This window comes from Microtus pennsylvanicus, chromosome 10, assembly GCF_037038515.1.
Source record: "Microtus pennsylvanicus isolate mMicPen1 chromosome 10, mMicPen1.hap1, whole genome shotgun sequence".
In the NCBI taxonomy this organism is placed as follows: domain Eukaryota; kingdom Metazoa; phylum Chordata; class Mammalia; order Rodentia; family Cricetidae; genus Microtus; species Microtus pennsylvanicus.
Window position 1 is genome coordinate 30,354,225 of NC_134588.1, and position 27,449 is coordinate 30,381,673.

The 27,449-nt window shown below is 48.7% G+C and overlaps 1 protein-coding gene across 2 annotated transcripts; it reads right to left on the bottom strand.

The window, feature by feature from the left end:
• Nucleotides 1-18,361: 18,361 nt before the first annotated feature.
• Elf3 (E74 like ETS transcription factor 3) lies at nucleotides 18,362-23,151 on the bottom strand. Of its 2 annotated transcripts, none has more exons than XM_075988069.1 (9): nucleotides 23,008-23,151; nucleotides 22,338-22,508; nucleotides 21,715-21,936; nucleotides 21,500-21,598; nucleotides 21,184-21,303; nucleotides 20,964-21,053; nucleotides 20,682-20,798; nucleotides 19,675-19,870; nucleotides 18,362-19,161 (listed from the first exon to the last, which is right to left on the bottom strand). In XM_075988069.1, the coding sequence occupies exons 2-9, from the start codon at nucleotides 22,498-22,500 to the stop codon at nucleotides 19,047-19,049; spliced, it is 1,122 nt and encodes a 373-aa protein (XP_075844184.1). In that variant the 5' UTR covers nucleotides 22,501-22,508; nucleotides 23,008-23,151; the 3' UTR covers nucleotides 18,362-19,046. The 2 variants fall into 2 exon arrangements, with proteins under 2 accessions (XP_075844184.1, XP_075844186.1); XM_075988071.1 differs by lacking the exon at nucleotides 23,008-23,151 and adding an exon at nucleotides 22,872-22,977.
• Nucleotides 23,152-27,449: the final 4,298 nt, after the last annotated feature.

Below are 27,449 nucleotides of genomic sequence, written 5' to 3' on the forward strand. Positions count from 1 at the left end.
ACAAACATTAACATTGTAGCTGTGTTGGATACAAACATTAACATTGTAGCTGTGTTGGATACAAACATTAACATTGTAGCTGTGTTGGATACAAACATTAACATTGTAGCTGTGTTGGATACAAACATTAACATTGTAGCTGTGTCGGATACAAACGTTAACATTGTAGCTGTGTCGGATACAAACGTTAACATTGTAGCTGTGTCGGATACAAACGTTAACATTGTAGCTGTGTCGGATACAAACGTTAACATTGTAGCTGTGTCGGATACAAACGTTAACATTGTAGCTGTGTCGGATACAAACGTTAACATTGTAGCTGTGTCGGATACAAACGTTAACATTGTAGCTGTGTCGGAGGTACACAGCTCTGTTCTGTCATCCACAGTCACACTGTTTCACAATCTCCACATCCCACCTCCAGAACTTTCCGTGATCCTATCCTGAAATAATCTGTTAGGCAGTCTTCTACACCCCCACTGCCTAGGAAGTTGCTAGGGAGCAAATACCATCCTATTGTCTGTCTCTACGAGTTTACCTCTTCTAGAGGAGTCACACACTGCTTGCTTTTTTGAGTCACAATGTACAAGGGAGCCTATTTAAAGAGAAAACACTACAACAATAGTCTAAGTGGTTGCGATGGCCTGGGGTGACCAGTGGTGGAAAAATCCCACAGCTGTGGCCCCGAATGGAGAAGCATGCCTTTAGTCCCAGCAGGCAGGGGGCAGATCTCTGAGGGTTTGAGGTTGACAGAATGAGTTGCCTGCCAGTAAGACTGTTGTTTCTAAATAAGTTAATCGATAATTTTAAAATGGACAACTGTAAGAGCAGAGCCATTCTTCCTTCATCTGGTGTCCAAGGACAAACCCAACATTAGACCTTCCTAAATGCAGGCCGGACGCATGTTGGGAGCAGGGGAGAGGAAGGCGGTGAAGGAGGGGAGGGGACCGGAATGAAAGCTCCGGGTCCAGAAAGTGAGTTAGGTGTCACGGAGGAGCTATTTCAGGGTCTGTATTCCTGTGCCCTGGGCGCTCTCTCGCCTGCTGTCCACACTGTAAATGCCGATGGGCTGCTGCAAGATGGTGCTGCCTGTGGGCTATGCCTGCAGAAAGGAGTCTGGCTCCACAGCAAGCCTCTGGGGCCGCTTTCTCGTAAGTGTTTGGGCAATACCCAAGGAAAGTATCCAAGGGACTTCGTACTGTTGCCGGCACAGATCTGCTCGGAGACCAATGACTGCCTGGCCCATATCTCAAGGCTCTGAGTCAACAGGTGAGATAATACACAGGGCAGGATCTGAGCAGATAGAAGACGTGTTGGGAAACCTCCAGAGACCAGGGCTTCTGGGGCTAAACGATAGGTGTTTGCAGAGTGGGAGGGCCAGTTCTTCCCTGGGGCCTGGGGTCCAGAGAAAGAACCTGGACTCTGAACTTAAGGACGAGCTGGTTAGCTACAGCACAGTGGTCTCTTAGCCCAAGTGCCTGAAACATGGTGGGGGTCTTTTCCCAGGAGCGTGTGTATCTCTTTTTGCTTTGGTTTAGGTTTTTGGTTGGTTGGTTAGTTTTTTGTTTTTTTGTTTTTTCGAGACAGAGTTTCTTTGTAGCTTTGGAGCCTGTCCTGGAACTACGGTTTAGTTTTTTACACAGGGTGAATGGTGTTTGCTTTAAGACAGGGTGGCCTCAAACTGTCTACCGCCAAGAATGACCTTGGACTTCTAACTCCCTTGCCTCTGCCTCCTTAAGTCCTGAACCCACTGAACCCAGTTTTGTGCCATGCTGAGGTTCATTCAAATCCAGGGCTTCTTGCAGGATAGGAAAGCACTCTACAAACAAAGCTATATCCCTACCCCCTCTTATTTATTTATTTTGAATAAAAATAAAGGCATCTTATTAAGAAAGAAGAGCAGTCAGGCATGATAGTACACACCCCAGCACTTAGAAGGTACAGGCAGGCAGATCCCTGTGTTTCAGGCCAGCCTGGTGTACATAGTGAGTTCCAGGACATTCGGAGCTACAAAGTGAGACTCGATCTTGAAAAAGAAAAGAAGGGCAGTCCTGAGACGGAGTGGGCTAGTAAGCCTGGGAAAAGCAAATCTGAAAAACCATTGTTTTTCTGTTTTGTTTTCAAGACAGGGTTTCTCTGAGTAGCCCTGGCTGTGCTGGAACTCACTATGAAGACTAGGCTGGCCTCAAACTTGGAGATCCACCCGCCTCTGCCTTCCGAGTGCTGGAATTAAAGGCAAGCGCTGCCACAGCCAGGCAAAAACAGTTGTTTTGCTTTTTTTATTTTTTGGCTGGGTCTCACTCTCTAGCTAGGCCTCCAGAATGCTGGGATTACAGGCAAGGGCCACCACCTCCAACCCTATTTGATTATTGGTTAGCTCTATTTTTTGTTTTTTGTTTTTTTTTGTTTTTGGTTTTTCGAGACAGGGTTTCTCTGTGGCTTTGGAGCCTGTCCTGGAACTAGCTCTGTAGACCAGGCTGGTCTCGAACTCACAGAGATCCACCTGCCTCTGCCTCCCGAGTGCTGGGATTAAAGGCGTGCGCCACCATCGCCCGGCCAGTTAGCTCTATTTTTTAAATAGATTTATTGTTATTTTATTTATGTGCACATGTATGGGGGCCCTCAGAGGCCAGAGGAGAGCACTGGATCTCCCAAAGCTGCAAGCTGTACAATCAGTTGTGAGCTGTTTGGTGGGGGTGCTGGAAACCAAACTCTGGTTCCCTAGAGATCCTGTCAAGCTCTTAGATGCTGAGCCATCTCTCTAGTCCTGGCTTTTTGTTTTTGTTTTTAATATTTTACTTTTGTATGTGTCTGTGTGTGATTATATGCCCTTAGAGACCAAAGGGGTCATCTAATGTCTTGGAGCCGCTAGAGCTATAGGCTACACGTGGTGGACATGGGTGCAGGGAACCAAATTCAGATCCTCTGCAGCAGCAAACCTCTCCTATTCCTTGGTTTCTTTTCTTTTCTTTCTTTCTTTCTTTCTTTTTTTTTTTTTGGTTTTTCGAGACAGGGTTTCTCTGTAGCTTTGGTGCCTGTCCCGGAACTAGCTCTTGTAGACCAGGCTGGCCTCGAACTCCCAGAGATCCTCCTACCTCTGCCTCCTGAGTGCTGGGATTAAAGGCGTGTGCCACCACCGCCCGGCTACTCCTTGGTTTCTTGTTTTTGTTTTGTTTTTTTGGGGGGGTGGGGTGGAGGGGTTGTTTTTATTGTTTTTGAGACAGTTTTGCTATGTAGCTCTAACTGGCCTGGAACTCACTGTGTTTGCTATGACCTCAAACTCGTGGTAACCCTTCTTCCTTGGCCTCCTTCCTGAGTACTAGATTTATAATATAAGCATTAGCCACCATAGCTAGCCATTCATGAGCCTGGAGATGAAAATAAAAACTCTCGCTAGGTGTAGTCACACTTGGGAGGTAGAGGGAGGCCATTTCTGTGAGTTTAAGGCCAGCCTGGCCTAACATGTGGAGTTCTGGTCCAGCTGGGGCTACATAGTAAGACCCTGTCTCAAACAACAATAAAAAACATACTTGGTGTTTGTTTCAGTTTTTTTTTTTTTTAGTTTAGCTTTTTGATTTTGTGTATGTGTGTCTATTGCATTTAAATATCATTATTTAATATTTGAACAATATACTAGGGGTTTGTTTTGTTTTTGTTTGACACAGAGTCTCTTTCTTCAGAGCCAAGTGGGTTTCAAACTCACAGAAATCCACCTGCCTCTGACTCCCAAATTCTGGGATTAAAGGAGTGGACCATCACAGTTGGCTGCTTTTGGTCTTCTTGTTTTTTTGTTTTTTTTTTAGCAAGGGTTCATGTAACTCAGGCTAGCCTTAAATTTGGTATGTAGCCAATTCTCTGGATTCTTCTGATTGCACCTGTGGTATGCTAGAGAAACAGTTGTGCCCTACCATGCCTGGTAGTGACAGAATTTTATACTTTAGAACACTGCTAGAAGCCCTCCAAACTGGCATTAAAAACCAAACAAAGCACCAAGGACTCCACCACCTACCACCAGGAAGCCTTCATAGCACGTGCATATTTATTTGTATTATGTTTTTGTTGTTTGTTTTTCTTTATTTCTGAGTTATTCTCATGTAGCCCAGGCTGACCTCAAATTTGCTATGTAGCCAAGAATAATCTTGATCTCTGATCGTTCTCCCTTCACCTCTCCAGTGTGTGGGTTCAAGGCATGACTCATATTATGGACAAATATGGTTTTTTGTATTTTTTCATATTTGTAAGTGATAATGGAGGGAAGGAGGCAGGAGGTGATGGTGGGCTGCCACTCAATCTAGCCTAGCCAAGGTCTGCTCTCTTACCTGCCCTGTGGGTGTACACTCCAGGGCAGACCTCTGAGACCCATTGCAAGGAGGCTGGCTAACCATTGGCTCTGCCCCAGGGTGAGATAATTCAGGTCCTCAGGGAACCTGCAGGGAAACCTGCCCAGCCTGCAAAGTAGGGCTGAGGTCACTCTGACCCCAGTGGGAAAGGCTGAGGACCCTGGATCTGGGAGCTCTATCCAGCTAAAGCATATTCCCTGGGTCAGCAGGCCAGCCGAGAGAGCCCAGGAGTCTTGAGCTGGTTTGGATGTGTGCTGGTGAGGGTGGGGGCAGAGAAGAAACTCTGCAGACGGCGAGAACCTGAGAAATGCATGGAGAAGGGATAGGTCAGATTTGGGACTTGCAGTAACCTCAGTGCTGGTCCTACACTCCACGCTGCTAATTAAAACTGACATAAAGTGGGTGGGGTGGGGTGGGGGTGACAGGGAGTGTGGGGTGGGGCACATCTTTAATCCCAGCACTTGGGAGGCAGAAACAGGTGGATCTCTGTGAGTTTGAGGCCAGCCTGGTCTACAGAGTGAGTTCTAGGACAGGATCCAAAGCTACAGAGAAACCCTGTCTTGAAAAACCAAACAAAACAAAAAGGAAAGATAGACATAAAATAAATTCCTTGGTCCCTCTGTTTTGTTTTGTTTTGGTTTTTCTCCAATCTTAGATGGGATTCAGGCTGGCACACATGCTAGTCAATACAAACACACACCACACACACACACAGACACACACAGACACACACACACACACACACACACCACACACACACACACACACACACACACACACACACACACACACATACCCACACAGCATCTCTTTGTCTTTAAGTGTTCACCATGTGCTAGCTAGGATTTCACTTGGGTAATCTTTTTTCTTCGTATGTTTCCCAAGACAGGGTTTCTCCGTGTAGCCCCGACTATCCTGGACCAGGCCATCTGCTTGCCTGTATCCAGCACCATGTCCAGCTTTATGTGGATAATCTTATTTAATCTTCAGAGGCTGGTGCTCGGGATTTGAACCCAGGACTTTGGGCATGCTGGGCAAGAGCTCTACCATCCAGCTACCCTCTTTCAGAGGGTCTTCACTGGCCACAATTCAGAGATGGGGATCTTGAAGTGCGGAAAGTAACTCTTTCTGGGGGTGATCCCCATGGTCACTGTGGACGTTGGCACAGTTAGGCTGCCCAGGACCCATCTTGCCTTGGATTCCCCACTACTCTCTTTGGTCACTTTCCTCTGCTTCTTCTGCATCCACCATACTCTCTCCCTTTATTTTTTCACACCAAGTTCCTCACCAAAGTACAGCCCTGACAACTCTCAGAAAGCCGAGTCTCTGTGTGCCTATAAGAAGTTAAGTCTGTCTCAGCAAAAGATGACCCTTCACCCGCTGGTGAGAATTTAAGGTGCCCAGTTTTGGTGGAGGTCACCACTTAGGGATTCAAAGATTATTATTAATGGCTACTGGTTTCTCTTTTTTGTTTGTTTGTTTGTTTTTGTTTTTCGAGACAGGGTTTCTCTGTAGCTTTGGAGCCTGTCCTGGAACTAGCTCTTGTAGACCAGGCTGTCCTCAAATTCACAGAGATCCTCCTGCCTCTGCCTCCCAAGTGCTGGGATTAAAGGCATGCACAACCACTGCCTGACAGGCTACTGGTTTCCTAATGAAGCATGAAGTGGTCACATTCATTAATTCTACATTTTGGGAGGGTGCGGTTTGAGACAGGGTTTTTCTGAGTAGCTGGCTGTCCTAGAACTTGCTCTGTAGACCGGGCTGGCCTCGAACAGTGAGTTCCAGGACAGCCATGGCTATACAGAGAAACCTTCTCTTGAAAAAAACATAACAAACAAAAAGAAAGGGCAAAAGAGTGGGAGGGGACTAAAGAGAAGGGCCAGGGGTGGGGGGAGTTGGAGCAGAGCGGAGGGGGAAGGAGAACCAGGAAACACACTTTGCCCTAGTGGGCAGTCTTTTCATCCCAGGACTAGGGAGGCAGAGGCAGGGGGATTTCTGAGTTTGAGGTGAATTTACTCTACATAGAGAGACTCTATGTCAAAAAGACATACTCACACACACATTGTTCAAATATTTCATAGTGGTATCTAATTAACTCATTGTATGCTCATTTTTAAAACCAAAAACATTTTTGAAAATTGAAAAGTTAGGCAGGCATGTTAGTAAAAGCCTTTACTCTAGGCACTCAGGAGGTAGAATTGTGTATTGATCTGTGAGGTTGATGCCAGCCTGTTCTACAGAGGGAGTTCCAAGGCATCTAGAACTACATAGTGAGATCTTCAACAACAACTATAACTTTAAGTGAAAAATAAGTAATTGAAAAGGTTGTTTTTTTTAAACAATAATGTAGACTTTAGAATAAGAGTATGAACTAGATCATTTAAAAATAATCCCACTCTTTTGACAACTCACCAATGAAAGAAACAAATCTCACCATAAGGAAACTTTAGGACTGGAGAGGCAGCTCAGTGGCTAATAACACTGGCTCTTCTTCCAGAGGACACAGGTTCGATTCCCAGCAACCACATGGCAACATACAACTGTCTGTAACTCCAGTTCCAGGGAATCTTACACAGACATGCAGACAGGTGAGACACCAATGCACATAAATAAAAGTAAATTTTAAAAAAATAAATAAATAAAGTAAGTATTAGTTGGGCAGTGGTGGCATGTGCTTTTAATCCCAGAACTTGGAGGCAGAGGTGGGAGGATCTCTGTGAGTTTGAGGCCAGCCTGGTTGGTCTACAGAACTAGCTCCAGGACAGCCATGGCTACACAGAGAAACCTTGTCTCAAAAATAAAAAAGAACTTAAGTAGGACAATTTGTTCATTATGGGAGTGAAAACATGTTTAAAAAATATTCTGGCAATGAAATCAGTTTCTATCCTGATATGGCTGTGTGTAAATTGGTGAATTATTCCACGGGAAAGACACAGTAAACAAAACAGGCAAGATGTCACACACTTGTGGGGCTTACAGTGTGGTGGGGACAAAAAGACAATTAACAAATATTAAGCTGGACATGGTGACACATGCCCGTAATCCCACTCTTGGGAGTTTGAAGCAGGAGGATTTTGAGTTTTGGCTAGCTTTGGGGCTAAAGAGATGACTCAGTGGTTAAGAGCACTTATTGCTCTTGCAGAAGAACTGGGTTCAGTTCCCAGCACCCACATGGTGGCTCACAGCTGTGCATAACTCCAGTTCCAGGGGATCCAACGCCTCTTCTGATCTCCACAGGCACCAGTAGGTAGTCACGTGTAAAACAAATAAATCTAAAAGAAGTTTTCCTAAAGTTAACCTTGGACTATGTATCCAGACCCTATATCAAGAACATATACAAAAATATTCTGAGCGGTGGTGGGTGGTGATGGCATATGCTTTTAATCCCAGCACTTGGGAGGGAGAGGCAAGTGGATCTTTGTGAGTTCGAGGTCAGCCTGGTCTACAAAGAGAGTTTCAGGACAGCCAGGGCTACACAGAGAAACCCTGTCTCAGAAAAAGAAAAATTCTTTTGAGGGTTGGAGAGATGGCTCTGGCTGCTCTTCCAGAAGTCCTGCATTCAATTCCCAGTGCCCACATGATGGCTCACAACCATCTGTAATGAGGTCTGGTGTCCTCTTCTGGCCTGCAGGCATACATACAGACAGAATGTTGTATACATAATAAATAAATAAATTTAAAAAAAGCTGTTCATCTTGCTTAACACTATGAGCTAAAGAAAACACATCAAGGTGACAGACAGGGTTCCAACGTGTTGTTCAGTAATGCAATCGCATTTAGAGCCTCATGCGTGGCTCATGCATGAGCTATGTCCTCAGTCCTTTATTTTGTACTTTTTCTTTCAAGACAGTATCTCCCTAAGTGGTTTTAGTAGACATAAACTTGTGATCCTCCTGTCTCAGCCTCTGAGTAACTAGGAAGTAGGCCTGGACCATCATCAGGGCTGGCTTCCGGTTTTAATCAGGCTGATCAGGGGACTTCAAAGAGAAAATGATGGACACTCAGCAATGGCACAAAGGAAATGAGACATTAACGCACTGGGACCTGCGGAGGACTTTTCACACTGAAGTCGCAAGTCGTGGAGGCAGGTGGGGCAGGAGACCCCACAGATTACCGTGCTATTTAATGTCACAGGGCTAAGGGCAGATCTTGGTAAGGACAACAGACAAGGACTGTGTTCTCCTGAGTTTCAGTGATGGGGCCTAGGAGACACCGAATAAAATGTCTGAGAAACACTGGCAGAAAGGGAACAGGGGGGTGGGCAGTAGGTAAGAGAGGAAGGAAGCCAAGGGAGGGTTGTAGCCTGGTGTGGTACCATGTACCTGTCTCCCGAGCCCTGAGGAAGATAAGAGAGTTCCAGACCAGTCTGGCCCACAGAGTGAGTCCTGTCTGTGAGAACTGGAAACCGTCTGCCTTCACAGCGTGCATACATGAAATCCCAGCTGCAGGAAGGAAGCGGGAGAACTGGGCCATGGTCATCCTGGGCTATGTAAAGCATTGGAGGCTAGCCTAGGTTATGATACCTTCTCTCAAAACAAAAACCAACCATGTTGGATATGATGACTCATGGCTTCTGATCCCAACAGAGGCAGGTGGATCTCTGGGAATTTAAGGCCAATTTGGTCTACCCAGTGAGTTACAGGGTATCCAGAAATACACTGTGAGACCCTGTCTCAAAACAAAAGAAACGAAACACATTAAGGAAAAGAGGGAAAGAAGAGGGAGAGCAAGGATAGCGGGGAGGCTGTTCCAGCTTTAGCTCAGTTGGTACAGCGCTGGGATTAAAGGCTGGCCTTAAACTCACATTCTTCCTGTGTCTGCCTCCCAAGTGCTGAAATGACAGATGTGAGCCAGCACAGCCAATGGCCCCGTCCGTGTTCTAACGAGTGGATGGAACAAAGCAAAGGGAGGCGAGGGAATGTGAACGGCTAAAGAATCTCAGCCAGAGCAAGGAGAGAACCTTCCATCTTTCCTCTGATCCATAGACCCCTTAGGACCCAACAAAACATTTCATGATCTGTGAACCATTCATGCATCTCCCCCTGGCATCTGATGTTCTTTCTGCCTGGCTGCCCTATATCTCTGTGTCCTGGCCAGTGTCTGCCTGTTTTCCCAACACCTGCCTACACGTGGCTCCAGAGTCTGTGCGCTGTTCTGTGGTATCAATATCACTTCTTAGGTCTTAGACAGGATTTCTTTGTATAACAGTTCTGGCTGTCCTGGAATTCACTTCATAGATCAGACTGGCCTCAAATTTACCAGAGAATCCACCTGCCTCTGCCTCCAGAGTGCTGGGTTAAAGGCGTGCACCACCACCACCTGGCCACTTCTTAGGTATTTTGTTGCTTGTTACAACTGTTTTTTTGTTTTTGTTTTTGTTTTTTTAACTTTCTGAGACATGTATTTGCTATATAGCCCAAGCTGGATTCAAACTTTCAACCCTCCTGTCTCTACCTCCTCAGTAGCTAAGATCACAGGTGGGTATCAATATACCCAAAGTAGACACTTTCAGCATTTTGCGACCCCTGTGTGAGGAGAGAGTCTTTTTCTTGGCTTCCTTCGTATTTTCAATTCCTGGTACAGATTTTTCAACAAACCAATGTTTGGATTATTTTAGTTTTCAGGTTTTTTGTTTGGTCTTTTGAGACAGGGTTTCTCTGTATAGCCCTGGTTGTCGTGGAATTCACTCTATAGACCAGATTGGCCTTGAGCTCACAGAGATCCTCCGGACTCTGCCTCCAGAGTGGTATGGAACTTTTTTTCCTTAGTTAACCCAGGCTGGCCTTGAACTCACGATATAGTTAGTGGCTAGTGAAGGGTGATATTGGGCTCCCAATCTTCCCTCCTCTACTAGCAAATACTGGGGTAACAGGCATGTGCCACCATATCCAGCTTGCTTTGTTTTTTTTTTTTAAGGGTAATTTTATTCTCATAGTTCAGGCTAGACTCAGACTTTAACTCGTGGTCTTCCTGCCTAAGCAGGAAGTGGAGTTCTGGAGTACAAGTATTCAGCACCACACTGAGCTCAATTACTTTTCTATTAAGACAGTCTTGCTCTGTAGCCCAGACTGGCTTGAAAGTCACTATCTTACCCAGGATGGCAACAAACTCCCAGGAGCCCTTCTGCTTTTGTTTGTTGGTTTGTTTGTTTTTCTCAAGACAGGATCTTACTGTGTAGCTGTGGTTGTTTGGAACTCACAGTGTAGACCAGGCTGGTCTTGAACTCAGAGATCTACGTGCCTCTGTCCTCCAAGTGCTGGGATTAAAGGCATGCCCTGCCATACATGGTTCTAGACTGCAGACATACAAGACTGCAAACCAGGATATCCTGCTAATTTTTATTTTCTTATAGTTTCATCAGAGCAGTAACAGAAAAACCATCTCCTGGAGATGTATGTAGAATTCAGTAGGTAGGGTGCTTGAGTCATAAGCACAAAGCCCTATAGTCAATGCCTGGTACCACATAAAAATTGTACGCGGTAGTGTATACCTATAATCAAGACCACCATTCGGGAGGCATAGGCAGGAGGACTGGTTTGAGTTCAAGGCCAGCAAGGGTACTAGGCCAGTCAGGGCAACCTTGTCTCATAGTAAGAGTGAACCAAAGCTGTATTTCTGTTTGGAATTCAGAAAGCTGAAAAGAGCGTTGCTCATAACAAATTACAGCTCTTCTTGAACCGGTCAGAGGTCAGAGCTGGGGTCACAGTGCATCAGGGTAACCTAGAACTCAAGGCAAGACAGGCGCCTGCGAGAAGAGACCAGGTAAACAGGCTCTCCAAGCAGAGCAAGGGGAAAACACACCCTCGGGCAGAAGGAATTTTGCTAGCATCTTTGACAAAGTGCTAAAGGCTTGAATGAGGGCTATTATGCCAGAAGACAGTCTCTAGAACTCATTCATGGCCTCTTCCCCACAGGCCTCTCTGGGGGCTCCAGAGGAAGACAGGAGGCTGTAGGGAGCCTCCCTGAGTGAGTCAGTCTTGAGAAGAAGAGGATGCTAAGGAAGGCCTGAGGCCCCACCTGGACCCTCTCCCTGGAGACAAGGAAGAGCATGGGGGAGAAGAGGGGAATGGAAGGAAGGAAAGGTTGGGTGTCATGGGAAGCTTCTGGGAGAAGGGCAGTTGTCTTTTTGTGAGAAAATGAAAAACAGAATCTTATGCCTCCGAGAGAGCCAGCCAAGTCCTATACTCTCTTGGGATTCTATTTAGACCAGTGGTTCTGGGAGCAGAGTCTCTTGCATCCTGGGGGATATTTGACAACGGCAGGAGACAGTTTGACTATCTGGGATTGGAAGTTGCTGTATAGAGGCCTCTGACAGTAAAGGCCTGGTATGCTGCCATTCATACTATATGCCCAGTACACCACATGCCCCCTTCCCCATAAATAAAGACTCCTCTAGTCGGGAATATCAATAGTGCCCTGATTGATTGAGAAGGCCTTCCTTCTGGGTCTCCAGTGCTGTGGGAGAGGAAGAAAACTGAGCCCAAGACATAAAACATTGCTACTTTGGCTAGTCTAGGCAAATCACCAAGCTCCAAATTCAGTGAGAAACACTGCTTCCAAAGATAAGCACAGGCTGGTGGTAGGAGGCAGAGGCAAGGGGATCTCTGTGAGTTTGAGGCCAGCCTGGTCTACAGAGTGAGTTCTAGGACAGCCAATACTAAATATAGAGACCTGTTTAGGTGGAAGCTCCTCTTCAGTCCCATCTCTCTCTTTCTCCAGATCCCATCTTCAGGAGGTTTCTCTCCTGATATGCTCAGGACCACGTCCACAAGGTGTTTAAGACCCAGTCCCTCGACCTGCCATGCGATTTCTCTCCTGCTTCCCTGAGCGTTTCTTTCCTCTGTTTATCAAGCCTGGTTTTATTAATTCGGTTGAATTTGGCTTATGCCATCAATGGAGAAACCCACAACCAGGATCCAAAATGCTTGTCAAGACCCTTTCTACTGTCTCGAAAAACCAAAAAAAAAAAAGACCCTTTCTAAAAAATTAATTTATATTATATATAGTGGAGCTCCATAGAAGACACCTAACATGGGCACACACACACATGTACATGCACTTGAACACACACACACAACATAAGAACAAGTATACATACGTGTAGTACATGCACACAAAATAAAAATCAAAGGGCCAGTCAGGCAGTGACACATGCCTTCAATGCCAACATTTGGGAGACAGAGGCAGGAGGATCTCTGTGAGTTCAAGGCCAGCATAATCTACAAAGTGAGTTCAGCCAGGACTATTACACGGAGACACCCTGTTTCTTTTTCTTCTATCTTTCAAAAAACCAAACCAAACAATAATTAAAAAAGAAAACCCCACAAGATGCTGAGACAAATAAATGGAAGTCTCACAAAACCTGTAGATATCTATTTCCTCTCTCCGTCCTCCCTCATTTTCTCCCTTCTCTCCTCCTCCTCTTCTTCCTCTTCCCTCCCTCTCCCCACCCTCTCCCCAAGGTCTAGCTGTGTAACCCTGGCTGGTCGGGAATTCTATGTAGGCCTGGCAGCCAATCTACAACTTGAAGGGATTCTCTCCTCTGCTTGTAAGTGTGGTATTACTGGTGACTGCCATCATGCTAAATTTTTTTCTTTTTTTAACCAAAGTGTCTAAGGCCATGTTGGCCTAAAATTTGCTAGGTATCCAAAGATGGCCCTGAATGTCCAGCTTCAAGTACCAGCTGGGATCGCAAGTATGTGCACCAAACCCAGCAGCATTCACTTTGTATTGTTTTTATTTATCTATTTATTCATTCATTTTTATCTTTTTTTTTTTTTTTTTTGGTTTTTCAAGACAGGGTTTCTCTGTAGCTTTGGAGCCTGTCCTGGAACTAGCTCTTGTAGACCAGGCTGGCCTCGAACTCACAGAGATCTGCCTGCCTCTGCCTCCCGAATGCTGGGATTAAAGGCGAGCGCCACCACGGCCCGGCTCATTTTTATCTTTTGAGGCTGGGTCTCACTAGGTAGCTCTGGATGGCTTGCCTGTGGATCAGGCTAGCCTTGAATTTATTGCTACCTCCTGACTGCTATAAATATGGATGTTAGCCACCACACCCACGTCAACATTCTTTTTATTCTTTGCCAATTTGATGTATGAAAAGCAATATGGCTGGGTGTGGTCGCTCACACCTGTAGTCCTAGAGCTTGGAGGCAAAAGTATCAGGATGTGTTCTGAGCACCAGGACCACGGGACCACATACTGAGTTCCAGACTAACCTAAGCTATAGGAGATTGTGAGGAGTTGAGGGACCGCGCCCTGAGAGATGGGGTGGGGGGAGGGAGAAGATTGATTTTCTAGAGTTTTTAGTTACTGTCATGTTCCAGCTATTAAAGGGGAGAGAGTAGATGCTAGTCTGCAATCTCCATGGTAATGGCTGTTTTCTACTCCCCTCTGCCCCCCGCCCCCCCCCCCCCCCCCCGTTGGCCGTGCTTGTAGGGGCTCTTGGAACCTGGCTTGAGATGCAAGGACTCTAAATCCCAGCATGCCTTGTTCAGGCTTTCCCGTCAGCCCTGTAGAGAGGGTCACAGAGACTACAGGTGTGGAGGTGGGCAGGTGAGACTGAGTCACGCGGGACACTGGGCGTGGCTTCCTGGATCAGCTCCATATGCTGGTTCCAGTAACGGGCAGCTGAGCTGTCCTAGCTGCTGCGCAGCCTAGCTCTGCACGTAGCTATGGCACCAGCAGCAGGGCTGTAGGGTGAGACGCAGGCGGCATTCCCCAGCACCGGCTGCCTTAAGCATCTCACGAGAGCTCTCTTCTCATCCTTCCCATGGGACCTTGGGTCCTTGCACAGTTGCCTTGATTGAACCTACTCCACGATTGGCGTTTTTATCACTAGAGCAATCTCCCAAACTGCCCATCTTGTATCTAACGGTGGAACTGGTTGCTTAGCACCTGCCAAAGCGGTCAGTTGTGGAGCTGTGGGAAGGCGCCGGGACATGATTCAAGCCCTGGTTCCCTAACTTCCTAACTCTGTTGCTTGGGAACCTCTCTGACATCTCAGTTCCCGCTTGTTCCGAGTGGTAGGGCGATGACTTTGAAGTTCCCTGGGCTCCACCCATGGCCCTCTGGTCTTCCTGGGTTACTTCTCTAAAGGAGTTACAGCGTCAAGATGAGTGGGGAGGATATATGAAGCGCTATTGTATAGTCGGATGAGTCTACTAACTCCTCCCTCAGCAAGAAGAGGCAAGACCGCAAGGCCCTGGTGGTGTCTTGGGATGCTGTGGCTTGTGTAGTCCCTCCAGTGTGCTGACGAGCCATAATATGCTATACACTCCATTGACTCAGACATGGTCCTGAGCTGGGAGCGGGCACATCCCTTTAGTTCCAGCCCTCTCCAGGCAGAAGCAGGTGGATTTCTGTGAGTTCAAGGCCTGCCTGGTCCACACAGTGAGTTTAGGATAGCCAGGACTATGACGAGAGAACTTGTCTAAAAACGAACAAACAAACAAAATGATCTTGCAGATGAGAACAATGTCATACTTCCCAGTCATTGTAAAAGGGTCTCTGGGTGCCCGTCTCAAACACTCAGAATAGAAAGAGCTGCCTGTTTTTCAATACTCACAAAACACAACTACCTCTGGCCCTCAGCACCGTCAGCCATGTCTCTAACAACGTCCTCAGCAAGCCCATCACTGTCAGCCTCAGCACCGATATCCATGTCCAAAATGACATCCTCAACAAGCCCGTCACTCTGTCAGCCTCAGCACCGTCATTCATGTCTCTAACAACATTCTCAACAAGCCCGTCACTCTGTCAGGTAGAGGGGCATCAAGCACAATCCCAGAGTGCAGAACTAAGTGGAAAGCAGACATGTCCCCATGCTGGGGAAGTACTGTGCACAAGTGATGCTGACAACTTGGGGAACAGCATGATTGTGAGTGAGTGTGTGTGTGTGTGTGTGTGTGTGTGTAGATTCCTCAGTGTATCAGACTCTGTGGCCTCTGTGAGTGTGAGTACGTAGTGCAAATGCATACGATGGGTTGTTTGAGGGTGAGACCGTATGCCAGTGTGAGTGGTGTGTGTGATTTGATCTGTGTATGTGTATGGTTTGTGTGATTGTGGAGTGTCAGCGTTGTCTCTGTGGCATGAGTGGTGTTCATGAGGGGCTACCAGGGCAGGGACAATCACGGGGCCATTTGACAGTTGCCTATGAAGTGCTTCTCTGTGCTAGGGTCTGACACTGTAAGCTTGTTTGGAGGGGCTGCTGCTGGGGGTAAGGGACAGAAGTGTACACACAGACAGATGAAATAAACCAGAAAAAGTCCCTACTTTGGGAGAATTGAGATGCACAGTGTTGGCTGAAGCTAAAAGGCCCAGCATAGCAGTCAGCAAATTAACCCTTTTCCGGTGATGAAGACTCAATGAAATAGCCATCCTTCATTAAATTAATGTAAAAACAAAACCCAAAAAGCTTCCACTTCTTCACCTCCCTCCAGGAGTAGCAGCAGAGCTAGAATAGAAGGGTGGGGTTGTGGGCTTCTGGGAGCCATTCAGGGGAGGCAATGGCAGCCAGCCCAGCCCCTCAGGCCCATTGGGCACACCCAAGCCCTGGAGGGTTGACCTCTCTCTGACCTACCCAGAAGTTGATAAGAGGTGACCAGCTCAGGGCAGCACATAAACAGCCCTACCCAAGACACACCTAGAGGACCCAGGGCAGGTAGCAGAGGACTGGATGGTCTCTCTGAGCTGGTGAGACTTGGGGTAAGAGTTCTGACTTCCCCAGAGAGCTGAGAAAGGCCAGCCTAGCAATCTACAGGACACACAAGTCCTATTAGATGAAAGGGAGAGAGAAACATTGAGGAGAAAGATCTGGGTGAGCGATGCTCTCCAAAGGCTGAGCATGGCAGCCTTTAGAGGCTGAAGCAAGTGGATCAAAAAGTTTGAGGCCAGCCTGAGCTTCATGTTGAACTCGGAGTTGTTAGTCTGTTGATCTAGAGTGAAATCCTATCTCAAAAAAAAAAAAGAAAGAAAAAAAAAAGAAAAACAACAAAAACCCCAAATAATTCCATCTCTTGGGAGGCTGAGACAGAAGGACCAGTGCTAGCTCTCCTGGGCTACAGCATGGAATTCAAGACAGGTTTGGTTACAGAGACACTGTATCATAAAAGGCTACCCAGGCCCAGGCAGGAATGCTGGGTTTCTGGTCCCTACTCACACCTGACCAGTGAGTGACCTTGGGCCAACTTTTGCTCCCAACAAAGAACTGGGACGTCTGGTCTTCTTGGATGGTTATGAGATGGACCCCTTGTGCTAGCAGGATGAGGGAAGCACCACACCAGCTAAGGAGGGCAGAACAAAGATCTGGAGAGCAGCTGCCTCAGCAATGTTGAGGCTCAGCAGGCACGTAAGACCTGGGCTTGGAGGTCTCCTGGGAGCTGAGACGATTGATGAGTTAGGGAAGCTGAGCAAGGATGCCCTTCCCCTCTAGCCCGCTATTTTTGGTTAAGGGATCTTCATCAGCAAGAGGTTGTCTCTTTAAGGAAGGAAGGACTCCAGAGGCAGGTCGGGAGAGAAGCTAGCAGTGTGCAGAACACACAAATGAGGTCATTGTTTGGCCAAGTGGAGCCGGAGCTTCCCCAGCGAGGTGACCACAACACCGTGAAACCTAGCCTGCCGAAACCTCCATTCTTGCCAAGATGTAAGGACTTGTTCCAAAATGGCTTTGGAAGACCCTAGGGTCTTTGACAACGTCACTAGTCTCTTCAACCAACCTCCCTATCCTTTTAAGGACTCATTGCTGCTCCAGAGCAAGCCCCATTTCCAGACAGAACACGAGCAGACGCTCCTTCAAGATTCCTTTATCTGTACTCCTTGGGGAATAAGCTGGCATTTCCAAGGCAACTAGGTGTTAATTAGTTCACTTACAGATGGCATGGTGGGTTTTTAAGTGTGTGTGGTGGGGGTGGAGCACAGGAGTGTTAAGACAGGGTCTCTCTGCATAACCCTGGCTGGCCTGGAACTTTGGTCACCAGGCAGACTTTAAAACTCCCAGCGGCAGGGCAGTGGTGGCACACAACTTTAATCCCAGCACTCGGGAAGCAGGGGCAGGTAGATGTTATGAGTTTGAGGCCAACCTCTTACAAAGTTTAAGGACAGCCAGGACTGTTACACAGAGACACCCTGTCTCGAAAAGCCAAAACAAACAGACAAAAACAACCTCACAGCAATCCTCCTGCTTCTATTCTCCTGCAAGTGCTGGTCTTGCAGGCAACTGAACTACCATGCCTGCCCTACAGCACTTCACTTTGCGCACGTGCACATGAGGTAGTTTAGTAAGTTATTAACACCACAGACAGACAGACAGCAGCATGGCCAGACCTCTGAGTACAGTTCAAATCTCCAAATAAGAACAAAACAACCAAAAAACCAAGAGAGAGATGCTCCCAAGCCCACGATAAAGGGTGGAGCCTAGGAACACCTATGGAATCTTGTCTCTGCATCTACATGGGATAATCTCTATCTGGGAGGGGATGGAATCAGACTAAGTGGAGGGGAGGGGTGAGGCTAAAGACTTGGCTATCAACAGTGATCAGCTCCCATTCTCTCTCATCAAGCGCTCATCTCCATTTTGTTTTGCTTTTCCACTTTACAAGATCATATCTGTGATTTCATGTCAGTCACAAAAAGTTAGGGTTCAGATTACAGATCTTCAGCACGCAGCCAAATTGGCTGGAGTGCAAAGGCTGCTGCACGCAAGGCTGGACTTGCTATCCTAGACTTCTGAGAAGACACCAGATCCAAACTCTGTTGTAAGAGGAGCAGCCCTGAAGAAGACAGATTTGGCCAAGGTCACTTAGCACGTGGTTGGTGCCCTGTGGAGTCTTGAGTGCTTTCGAAGTAGGGAGCAGCCTCCCCCATTTCTTTGCTTTCCTCTCAGCCTCCAATCAACCCTCCAGCTATCCAGAAATCCATACCCCGCCTCCCCGTATCTTCTGTATGTTTATCTCTTCTCCCTCCCATCTCCAAGCCTCACCCAATCCGTAGCCCCAAATTTCAATACACAGTTCAGACCAAGGTTAGAAAAAGCCTAGAAGGCACTTTATTGGAGGTCTAAGCCTCCATTCACAGGAAAAGGGATCCAGGAACCCCATCTTGAGGGGTCTGGCATCACCCCACTTCACGCTGGTCTAGTTAGGAGACCTAGAACAATCAATCTGGCCAGCAGCACTCAGTGGGAGAAGAGCAGGGAGGGAAATGCTTTAGAAAAAATAGCTCTCTATGTACACTTGGAATATTTATAGCACATAAATTAGGGATGCTCGGACCCCCGCCTGTGGAGCCTGAGTACTGGGCTGAGAGGAGGAAGTCAGTCCAGGAAGGAAGGCTGGAGAACACAACCCTGTCCCTTCTGCCCCTGCACTCTCCTCCCATGATCTCCCCAGCCTCCTTGGTTGAGCCCAGGCATCTGCAGGTGGGTCTCCTCTGCAGTCAGTGCTGGGACTGGAAGGAGCTGGAGTCCCGGGCTGAGGGCTGTAGAGTCAGCGATCAGGTCACTTCAAACCCTGAGGCTTGTAATTCCAAAAGGTGGGAGAGGAGAGGCCACAGGCACTTCAGGATACAACACACTTGCCGGGTTCCTCCTCTCCACAGCAACACAGGGAACACATCCACATTGAGGGGGCCTTCCGGCCTGCCTATCCTTCCAGAAAGGCTTCAGTTCAAGTTTGTGTCTGAGCCAGGTCCTGGGTCCAGTCCTGACCATTAATTCCGACTCTCTATGACCTCTTCCTCCTTCCAGCCGCTGGAGTTCTTGCCGAACTTGTAGACGAGTCGCCGGCCGTCCACCCGTTCCAGTATCTCCCGTTTGTAGTAGTACCTGGGTGGGAAGACGGTGGTCAGAGGAGACTTGCTATGGCCTGAGGTTTCCGCTGGCTTTGCTGCCCTGAGCCTGTCTTCATCCCACCTGCTGTGGCCACACTGGTTTGTAATTATGGCCCTGCACCTGTTTCTGCATTAGCTTCTCTGTGCCTTCCAGCTACGGCCCGGAGCTTTTCATGAAGGTGCATGAGCACAGGGATGGAGGGGACACTGACGCTGCTGAACTAGTCAGGACAGCCCCTGGCACAAGGGGCAAGGGGGCTGCACTGCAAATACACCGCTCTTTCTATCACTCTCCAAGTGTCTTAGAGTAAATCTGCAGAGAACACAGATGTGCTAGCTGAAGCTAAGTGTGCTCAGGTGTCTGGCTAACGCTTTCCTCACACTTCGGTTGACCAGTGAGCCAACTCTGCCCCGTGGGCCCTCACGCTTGTCGCGGGTAATCTAGGAGAAGACAGCAGAGTTCAAACAGAGGTCCCTGAGAGATGACGGGTGACAGCCCCCAGCTTACCTCATGGCCCGGCTCAGCTTCTCGTAGGTCATGTTGCTGTTCTTTTTCTTTTGGCCCCAGAGTTGGGCCACGGCCTCCGAGCGGAGGAACTTGAACACACCCTCATGCCGGTTCTCCCATTTCATGAGGCCTTCGTTGAGCTCAGGGTGGATGAGGATGTCTCGGATGAACTCCCACAAATGAGTACCTCTGGGGGCTACAAGGGAAGATTCCCTCAGTTATCAGTCCTGGGTGCCCCTCTCCTCCAGGCCATCTGGCCTTGCCTATCCCAGTGCTAAGAGCCAAGCGGACAGTCCCTTTTAGACTCCCTGGGCAAGGTCCTCTTAGGGAACCGCTGTAGTGGCTGCTGCCTTCTTTGCTCCAAAATGCCTTGTGCTAGGCAGACTGCACAGAGCATACAATTCTCTAAGGCTCAAAAGATGGACACACATGCTCCTTTCTGAGTGGCTCATGGATCAATGAGGACCAACGTTGGTGGGAACTTGGCACACATGGGGACAGAGAGCTGGCTGTAGCCTAGAGGACCAAGGAACAGCTTCCTGGGGGAAAAAAAAAACCATCCCCTCGGGACAAGAATGAAAGCAGGTCAAGACTGTGTACGTGCAGGCCTGTGAAAGAGGTGGCAAACAAGACCTTTGGGGTGACCTCCAGGTGGTTCAGAGCAGCTGGAACACACAAAGCCTGAGGCCCCTTCGGCAGGCTGTGCCTGGAGTCCCAGCCAGCCCAGCCCACTGGACTGAGCCGGTCTGAGTGCCCACCAGCTGCCTCCTCACCACCAGAAAGCTCCGTCAAGCAAGACAGGGGGCCGAGTATAAAAAGTTAGCAAGGGGTGTGTATAGGAAGCCTGGATTTTCTCTGTGAGCTTCCCCCTAGGATCCTCGGTCTCCCCTCTTCTCTAAGTCCAAGCAGGCCTCTGTAACGAGGTGATCGCTAACGCCATGGAGCCTCCCAACTGTTCACAAAGGTAAGAAGCTCCGCCCACAGTCCCATCAGCCCCTATAACTTACCATGCTTGCTCTTCTTGCCCTCTAGGCAGTCCCAGTACTCTTTGCTCAGCTTTCTGGGGCGCCCCCGTTTCCTCTTCCCGTGCTTGGGTTCCCCCTTCTTATAGTCAGGAAAGCCATCTATGGGAAGGGGTTGGAAGGTCAAAAGAAGGTGAGGGTAAGGTGTCAATGGGAAGCCTTTCTATAGAAACCACAGTAGAGCAGAGAGGAAGACAGGACAGCGTGGCGGGACCCTGTGGAACAGGACCCTCCCCCCCCCCACCCCAAGATCAACCCTCAACTCACCTCTAGGGAAGACCTTGCTATCAGTGAGATCCAGGTCCAAGTCACTTCCACCGGAGTCAGAGGAGTGGGAGCTCTGGGGAGTAGCGGTTCCTAGGGGTGGAGAAGTCAACTTGAATGCTGGGACGAGCTTACCCTGTCTTCAGATTCAGGTAATTCTGGGAACTAGGTGCACTCTGGGACATTTGGAGAAGGGAGACTGAGGCATGGCCAGTCCGCTCACCTGCAGTAGAGACATCAGAGCTACCAGGGGAGGGCGCTCCAGGGCCATAGCTACTGCCGTAGTAGGGGCTGGCCTGGCGGCCATCATCCAACAGCTCCTGGGCGAAAGGGCTTCCCTGATCTGAGAAAAAGAAGTTGGAGCTTAGAGAGGGCCAGGGGACCAGCAAGGACAAGGGAGACCACCCAGGGGCCCCAAGAACTGGCTTTCGAGTTTTTTTCTAGTTGAGAGAGTGTATATCTAGCTCGTTGGAAGGGTTGCGGATAGAACAAGACAAGCTGGAGAAAGAGAAAAAAAAGAAAAGAAAATGGGTTCTCACCAAAGGGGCCCGAGTCTCCTAGACCCTCTTGGAAGGCCATGCCATCTTTCTCCAGCAGTTCAATGATCCAGCTGAGTTCATCTGACGAGCTGGAGGAGGCTGGCGGAGGCAGGAAAGGGTCACTCACCACTTCGGGCAAGGGCTCGCTGGCTGTGCCCTCCAGCCAGGAGCCCGGAGTCCGTCCTTCCCTGTTCACTGCCCTGGCCTGGACTTACTGAGGTCCCAAAGCTGGGCGTAGAGTTGGTCTCCCAGAGGCCCAAAGACCAGTCTTAGCTCCTCAAGGGCACAGCTGCAGAGGGTGGCCCCGTCCATATCGCATCGCGAGAAGTCGATGGAACTGGCGTCGTACTTGTTCTTCTCCACTTGGTAGCTGATCCAGTCCAAAACCTGGCTCTTTGACCAGAACTGGGGCTGCTCCCCTGACCAACTCGCCTTCTCTGAAAGGAGGAGCGCAGTCAGAGGGTCAGTACAGGCCAGTTTGATGTCCCTTTGGGATCTTGTCTGGGGTCCTCCCCTCCCATAGCGGTGCAAGGGGGGGTAATAGTCACAGTCACGATGCCCCCGGTTTCAGTGCTTTCCTCTGTCGTTTGTGACAGTCCCTCTATTCCCGGCCACCTCAGCCATTACAGGCTTCTCACAGGGGCTGGGAGCACAGTCTAGCATGCATAAGGTCTTGCTTGGATTCTTACCCCAGCACTACTCAAATAAATAAATGAATAAATCCTCCCCAGCCCCAAGCCCGGGGGTTCCCTTGGAGGTCTTCCTCCCTACCCATTGAGCCAAGAGCCTCTCAGGCGAGTGTGCTGTCTCTCAAGATACCCCGCTGCACAGCGCTCACCTGGACCTCCCAGCGACATCTGGGGGTTGTTCAGCGTCAACATCAAGTCTTCGGCGCCAAAGGTAGTCGATGGAGGAGCGGGAGCCAGGGCGGGGTCTTCTGAACTGTACATGGCGTTGAAGTAGTTACTAAAAACGTTGCTGATCTCACAGGTGGCTGCCATGGGGCCCCCTGGGAAGAGGAGACAAGTTGGTCAGGGCACTTCCATTACTCAGTTCTGGCCAAGCCTGGGCAGCAACAGCCAAGAGGCAGGAAGGAGTTCGGTGTTGCTGTAGACAGTCATATTCTCTTTTCAAAAAGCCCCTGAAGAAACAGTTACTTGAGAAGCTGAAGCTGTATGATCTTTTGAGCCTAGAAGCGCCAGGCCAGCCGGGCACCAAACTGGGAGATTCCGCTCCAACAACAACAAAAAAATTAAAATAAAAATAATCTCAAGCAGGCTGGAACCACAAGACAAACTCTGCTGGGGCTCCCTCCACAAATCACCTGTGCCCTTGAACCAAAGAAGCCACCCTGTCCCTCCAAGACACTGACCTGGTCTCTGATCAGTCCCGGAACACCCCCACAGCCCTAACACTCAGGTTAGGAAGCTCCAAGTTGGAGTAATTAAGTTTAGAACTGTAAATCCACTGGACCGTTCCCGGGCCAGAGTTGGGGAATATGACCCTACCGAGAGTCAGGGTTCGATGTAGCAGGCTGGTGAGCAGGCTTCTGAGGCCACGGGAAGGGAAGAAATCTAGGCGGCTGAAAGGCTCAGCCAGGTAGCAGTGATGAGTGTGGCCAACGCGCTCCCCCACCCTAAATAGAGTGGCGCCTGGCTCCTCCCCGCCAGGTCTTCAGTGTGCGTTCCCAGTTGTAACCTGAGCTGGTGGCTTATTGGATGCAGGGGATTTCCTTCAGACTGGGCTCCCGGTCCCAGGTGATTTGCATATTCCGTGCCACTTGGCCCAGATCCTAGCAGGCGGTGCTGGGAAATCAGGCCTGGCTTGTTTAATGATTGTCAGAGTCTGTCATTCCGCACCCTCTGGGGTTGGGCCCTGGGTACTGGACTGGGCAGGTGGCGGGAACATTGCTGGGGTGGGCATCTGTTTTTTAGGCCTCTATCTAGGCAGGGAAATTCTTCCTAGGGACCTGGCCAGGGCCGGACTAGGAAGGAGAAAGCAAGGCGAGGGATCTGAGCCGGTGGCTGGGTCAGAACGGCTGCATCTGTCTAGAGAGGTCTGGGAACAAAACGGCCTAGTAAAAGTTACAGAGGCTCAAGGATTTTCTCCACAGCAACTGGGGTGCTGAAAACTAGGCATCACACTGGGCCACATTCACGCTCCAGAGTGGTTTCAGTCGGCCAGTCTAGCCAGCCACAGAGCTGGTAGCACTTTGCCTGTCTGGAGTCCTCCCGAGCACGATGGTTGCTGTGGCGGGAAACACCGGGCACTTAGACCTTCAAAGGTCTAACATGGTGCCTGTGGCTCTCTCCCTGCCTAAGGTCGGCTGGAGGTGCTGGAGTTCACGTGGCTAAGGCTTAACCTTTCCCGACGAAGTCCATCAGTATCTGCCTGCTGCCCTCTAGTGGTCAAAAGCCTAACACTTGCGTTATTACTGACAAAAAGGGACTGTTGTATGTTAATATACTTTTTACCAGACACTTAAAAAAGAAAGAGCCGGAGGCCGGGTGGAACAGGACTTCAAACTCTGCATTCGGGAGGCAGAGGCAGGCCACTCTATGAGTTTGAGGCCAGCCTGGGCTACAGAGTAAGTTCCAGGACAGCCAGGGCTACACAGAGAAATCCTGTCTTGAAAACAAACAAAAAACAACAAAAAAGGAGTTGCTGGAAGTTGAACCCAGAGTTTCCTAGGCAAGCGTCCTACAAATGGGTTATATTCCCAGAATAGTTTGTTTTTTGAGACAGTGTCTCACTATGTATAGGAGTCTATACATATGGTCTATACATAGGGCTTCAAACTCAAGAGATAGGCCCTAGCGTGGGAATTAAAGATGTAAACTGCCCTAACTAGCACTAAAATGTATTAAACATAACAATTTTCATACAAAAATATCCAATAAGCAATGTAGGGCTGAGAGATGGCTCAGGGAATTAGGGTGCCTGTTGCCAAACCTGATGACCTGTGTCCTATTCATGATAAAGGGCGAGAACTGACTTCTGCAGTGGTGCCCTCTAAACACATACACACACAAATACACACTATCTATTATCTGTCTATCTATCTATGGAGACACACACACTATATATATATATACATATATATATATATATATATATATATATATATATATATGCATGGAGACAGGGTCTCTCTATATAGTTCTAGCATCCTGGCTATCCTGGAACTCACTATATAGACCAGATGAGCTTCAAACTCTCAGAGATCCACCTGCTTCTGTCTCTTCAGTGCTGGGATTAAAGGTGTGTGCCACTACACCTGGCTATAAATATAATTTTTAAAATATTTAGAATCAGTGTTGGACATGCATGGTGGTGCATGCCTTTAGTCACAGCACTCCTGGCCTTAGTGAACCTTGTGAGTTTGAGGCCAAGCCTTGTCTACATAAAACAAACAAACAAACAAATAAATAGAAAGAAAACAATGATGCACAGTTGTCTTTGTAAATAGTTTGCTCAGGCCACTGGATTAGGGAAATGACAATGTTGCTGGGGCCTTTGTCCGACATGCAGTACCTCTGGCCACCAACTTGAGTCCGGTGTAATCAATAGCTCTTGGGGGACTTAAATACAAAGGACTGGCTTGGCAGACCCTGCTAGCAATCCCTGAGTAGAAGTACCAGCAGGGCAAGGAGGAGGTAGGAGATTCATATTTCAGCATCTGCATGTGGGTGGTCAGAGATCATGTCAATTTCTGCATGTCGGTACAAGGGAGGGGTCCCAACCAGAGGCATGTGCCTAGAATCCTAACTACTCAAAATGCTGAGGTGGGCGTGCTGAGTTTCAGGGTAGCCTGGGCTACTTAGTAAGACTAAATACTATCTCAAAAACAAAGAGCTGGCAAGCTGGCTCAATGGCTAAAAGTATTCGCAGCATAAACCTGATGGGCTAAATTAGTCTCTAGATTCCATGTAAAGACAGGAAAGAAACGATTCCACTGTTATTCTCTGACCTCCACATGCACAGGTGGCATGGATGCGCCCCATAATAATAAATACTAATAATGGTAACAATTTAATTTTTAAAGGGGTAGGTTGGGCTGGGGATGTGCTTGCCTAGCTTGCACAGAGCCCTGGGTATAACCTCAGCATCACATAAAGATGCACATGGTGGCCTCTGAAATTCATGTGCTCAGGGTCAGCCTCAGCTACACGTGGAGTCTGAGGCTATCTTAGGCTACAGCAGAATCTATCTCAAAGTCAAAAACAGAAACTAGCAAAGAATGAGGGTGTGGGACTCTATAATCCCTTAGATCTCTTCCAGCTCCAGCTGTTTTTTGTTGCCTGAGGAGCCGACCTAGGACACTATGAGTTCAGCAAGTTCTCCACATTAAATCATCAGTTTTCCTCTGCATTTAAATACAGGATCTGGTGGGAAGGCAGCCCTTGGGAGGCAGAGGGATCTCTGAGTTCCAGGCCAGTCTGATCTACAAAGTGAGTTCCAGGATAGCCAGGGCTATACAGAGAGACCCTGTCTGGAAACACACACACACACACACACACACACACACACACACACACACACACACGAGCACGATAGTATCAGTCTTCTCCCCTCTCCACTCTGTTTATGGACAATCAACCCCTCAGATGGTCCTCAAACAAAAGGTGATTCCTTGTGCTTCTAGGTGCCCCATTGTCCGAGGACCACAACCCACTTCTATCCCCACAGTATCAATCTTCAAAACTACAGGCTCCTTTCCAACAGGTCAGGGCTGCTGGACAGCCAGGGGCTCTGGGTAGGATTTTCCCTGGCCCTTCAGGGGACCTCCCCCAAGCAGCCTGAGGCAGACACACCCTCTACCCAGTCAAGCACCCTGGAATGCGGGAGAACCAGTTCTTAGCCTCAGGGCTGCTCATGTGCTCCTTCACCCAAGAACACCTGGTTGGGTCTCCTGAGCAAAGTGGGGAGGAAGATGCAGAGAATGACCATCAGCTAGCCCCCCTGCCTTCATGGGGCCTCTACCCAGAGAAACAGAGCTATGGAAACCTTATAGCTAGCCCATCCCTCTGGGCATTAATTTCTTCACCGGCCAAATGGAGAAGAAAAGTGAGAAAGAATTAGATTAAGGGCAGTACTTTGGAAGGTTCCCAGACTACAGCGAGCAGGGGAGGCAATGGGCCTGCATGGCAGCCTGCCTATATGCTGAACATGGCCTCAGTGGCATAGCTTCATCTTCAGGAGGGGAGGGTTTGCTGTCCCCTTGTCCTGTAAGAGCACAAGCAGACCCCACAGGACTCCAGCAGAGCCAAGATGTGAGTGAGACAGGGCACATGACTCCTGACGTTCATGCTACAAAATGTGAGTGGAAGCTGGGCGGTGGTGGCGCACACCTTTAGTCCAGGCACTCGGGAGGCAGAGGCAGGCGGATCTCTGTGAGCTGGAGGCCCGCCTGGTCTACAGGTGAGTTTCAGGACAGCCAGGGCTACACAGAGAAATGCTGTCTCAAAAACAGACAAAACAAACAAAGATATTGACAGGTCTCTGGGCTGACAGGACAGATGTAAAAGATAGAGGTCAGGGGGGCAATGGGACAGTCCTAAGATCAGCAACAGCTTATAAGTGATTGCCAGTACCCCGTTACTTGATCTTCTGGGCCCTCAAATCCCTGTTCTGTAGCTCACAGCTTCCGCTGTTGGTGAGGCTGGGCACAGAGTCAGGAACACTGTCCTGTTTACCGCCTGGCTTTCTCCACCGTGGTATAGGGAAGGCAAAGCTAAAGCTGGAGACAGGTTCAAAGGTCTCTGTGTTTAGCAGAGACAAATGTATCTCAGTGTTTGTTCAAACCCTCCCGTTATCCTACTCACAAGCCCAAGATGCTAACTGCTTCAGCCTCCGTGTTGAAGCCAGGAAATCAGCAGACCCTGCCAACCACAACCATTACAATAGTTACTGAGGTGCTGGAGTAGGGGAGGCCCAGAAAGCTCCAAGG

Excerpts from the sequence above, each read along its gene's own strand:
- Elf3 (XM_075988069.1), bottom strand. The coding sequence starts at position 22,500 with ATGGCAGCCACCTGTGAGATCAGCAACGTTTTTAGTAACTACTTCAAC. Across the intron at positions 21,304-21,499 it reads AGGAGACTCGGGCCCCTTTG|ATCAGGGAAGCCCTTTCGCC; the intron begins GTGAGAACCCAT and ends TCTTTTTCTCAG. Across the intron at positions 21,054-21,183 it reads CTCTGATGTCTCTACTGCAG|GAACCGCTACTCCCCAGAGC; the intron begins GTGAGCGGACTG and ends CTCCACCCCTAG.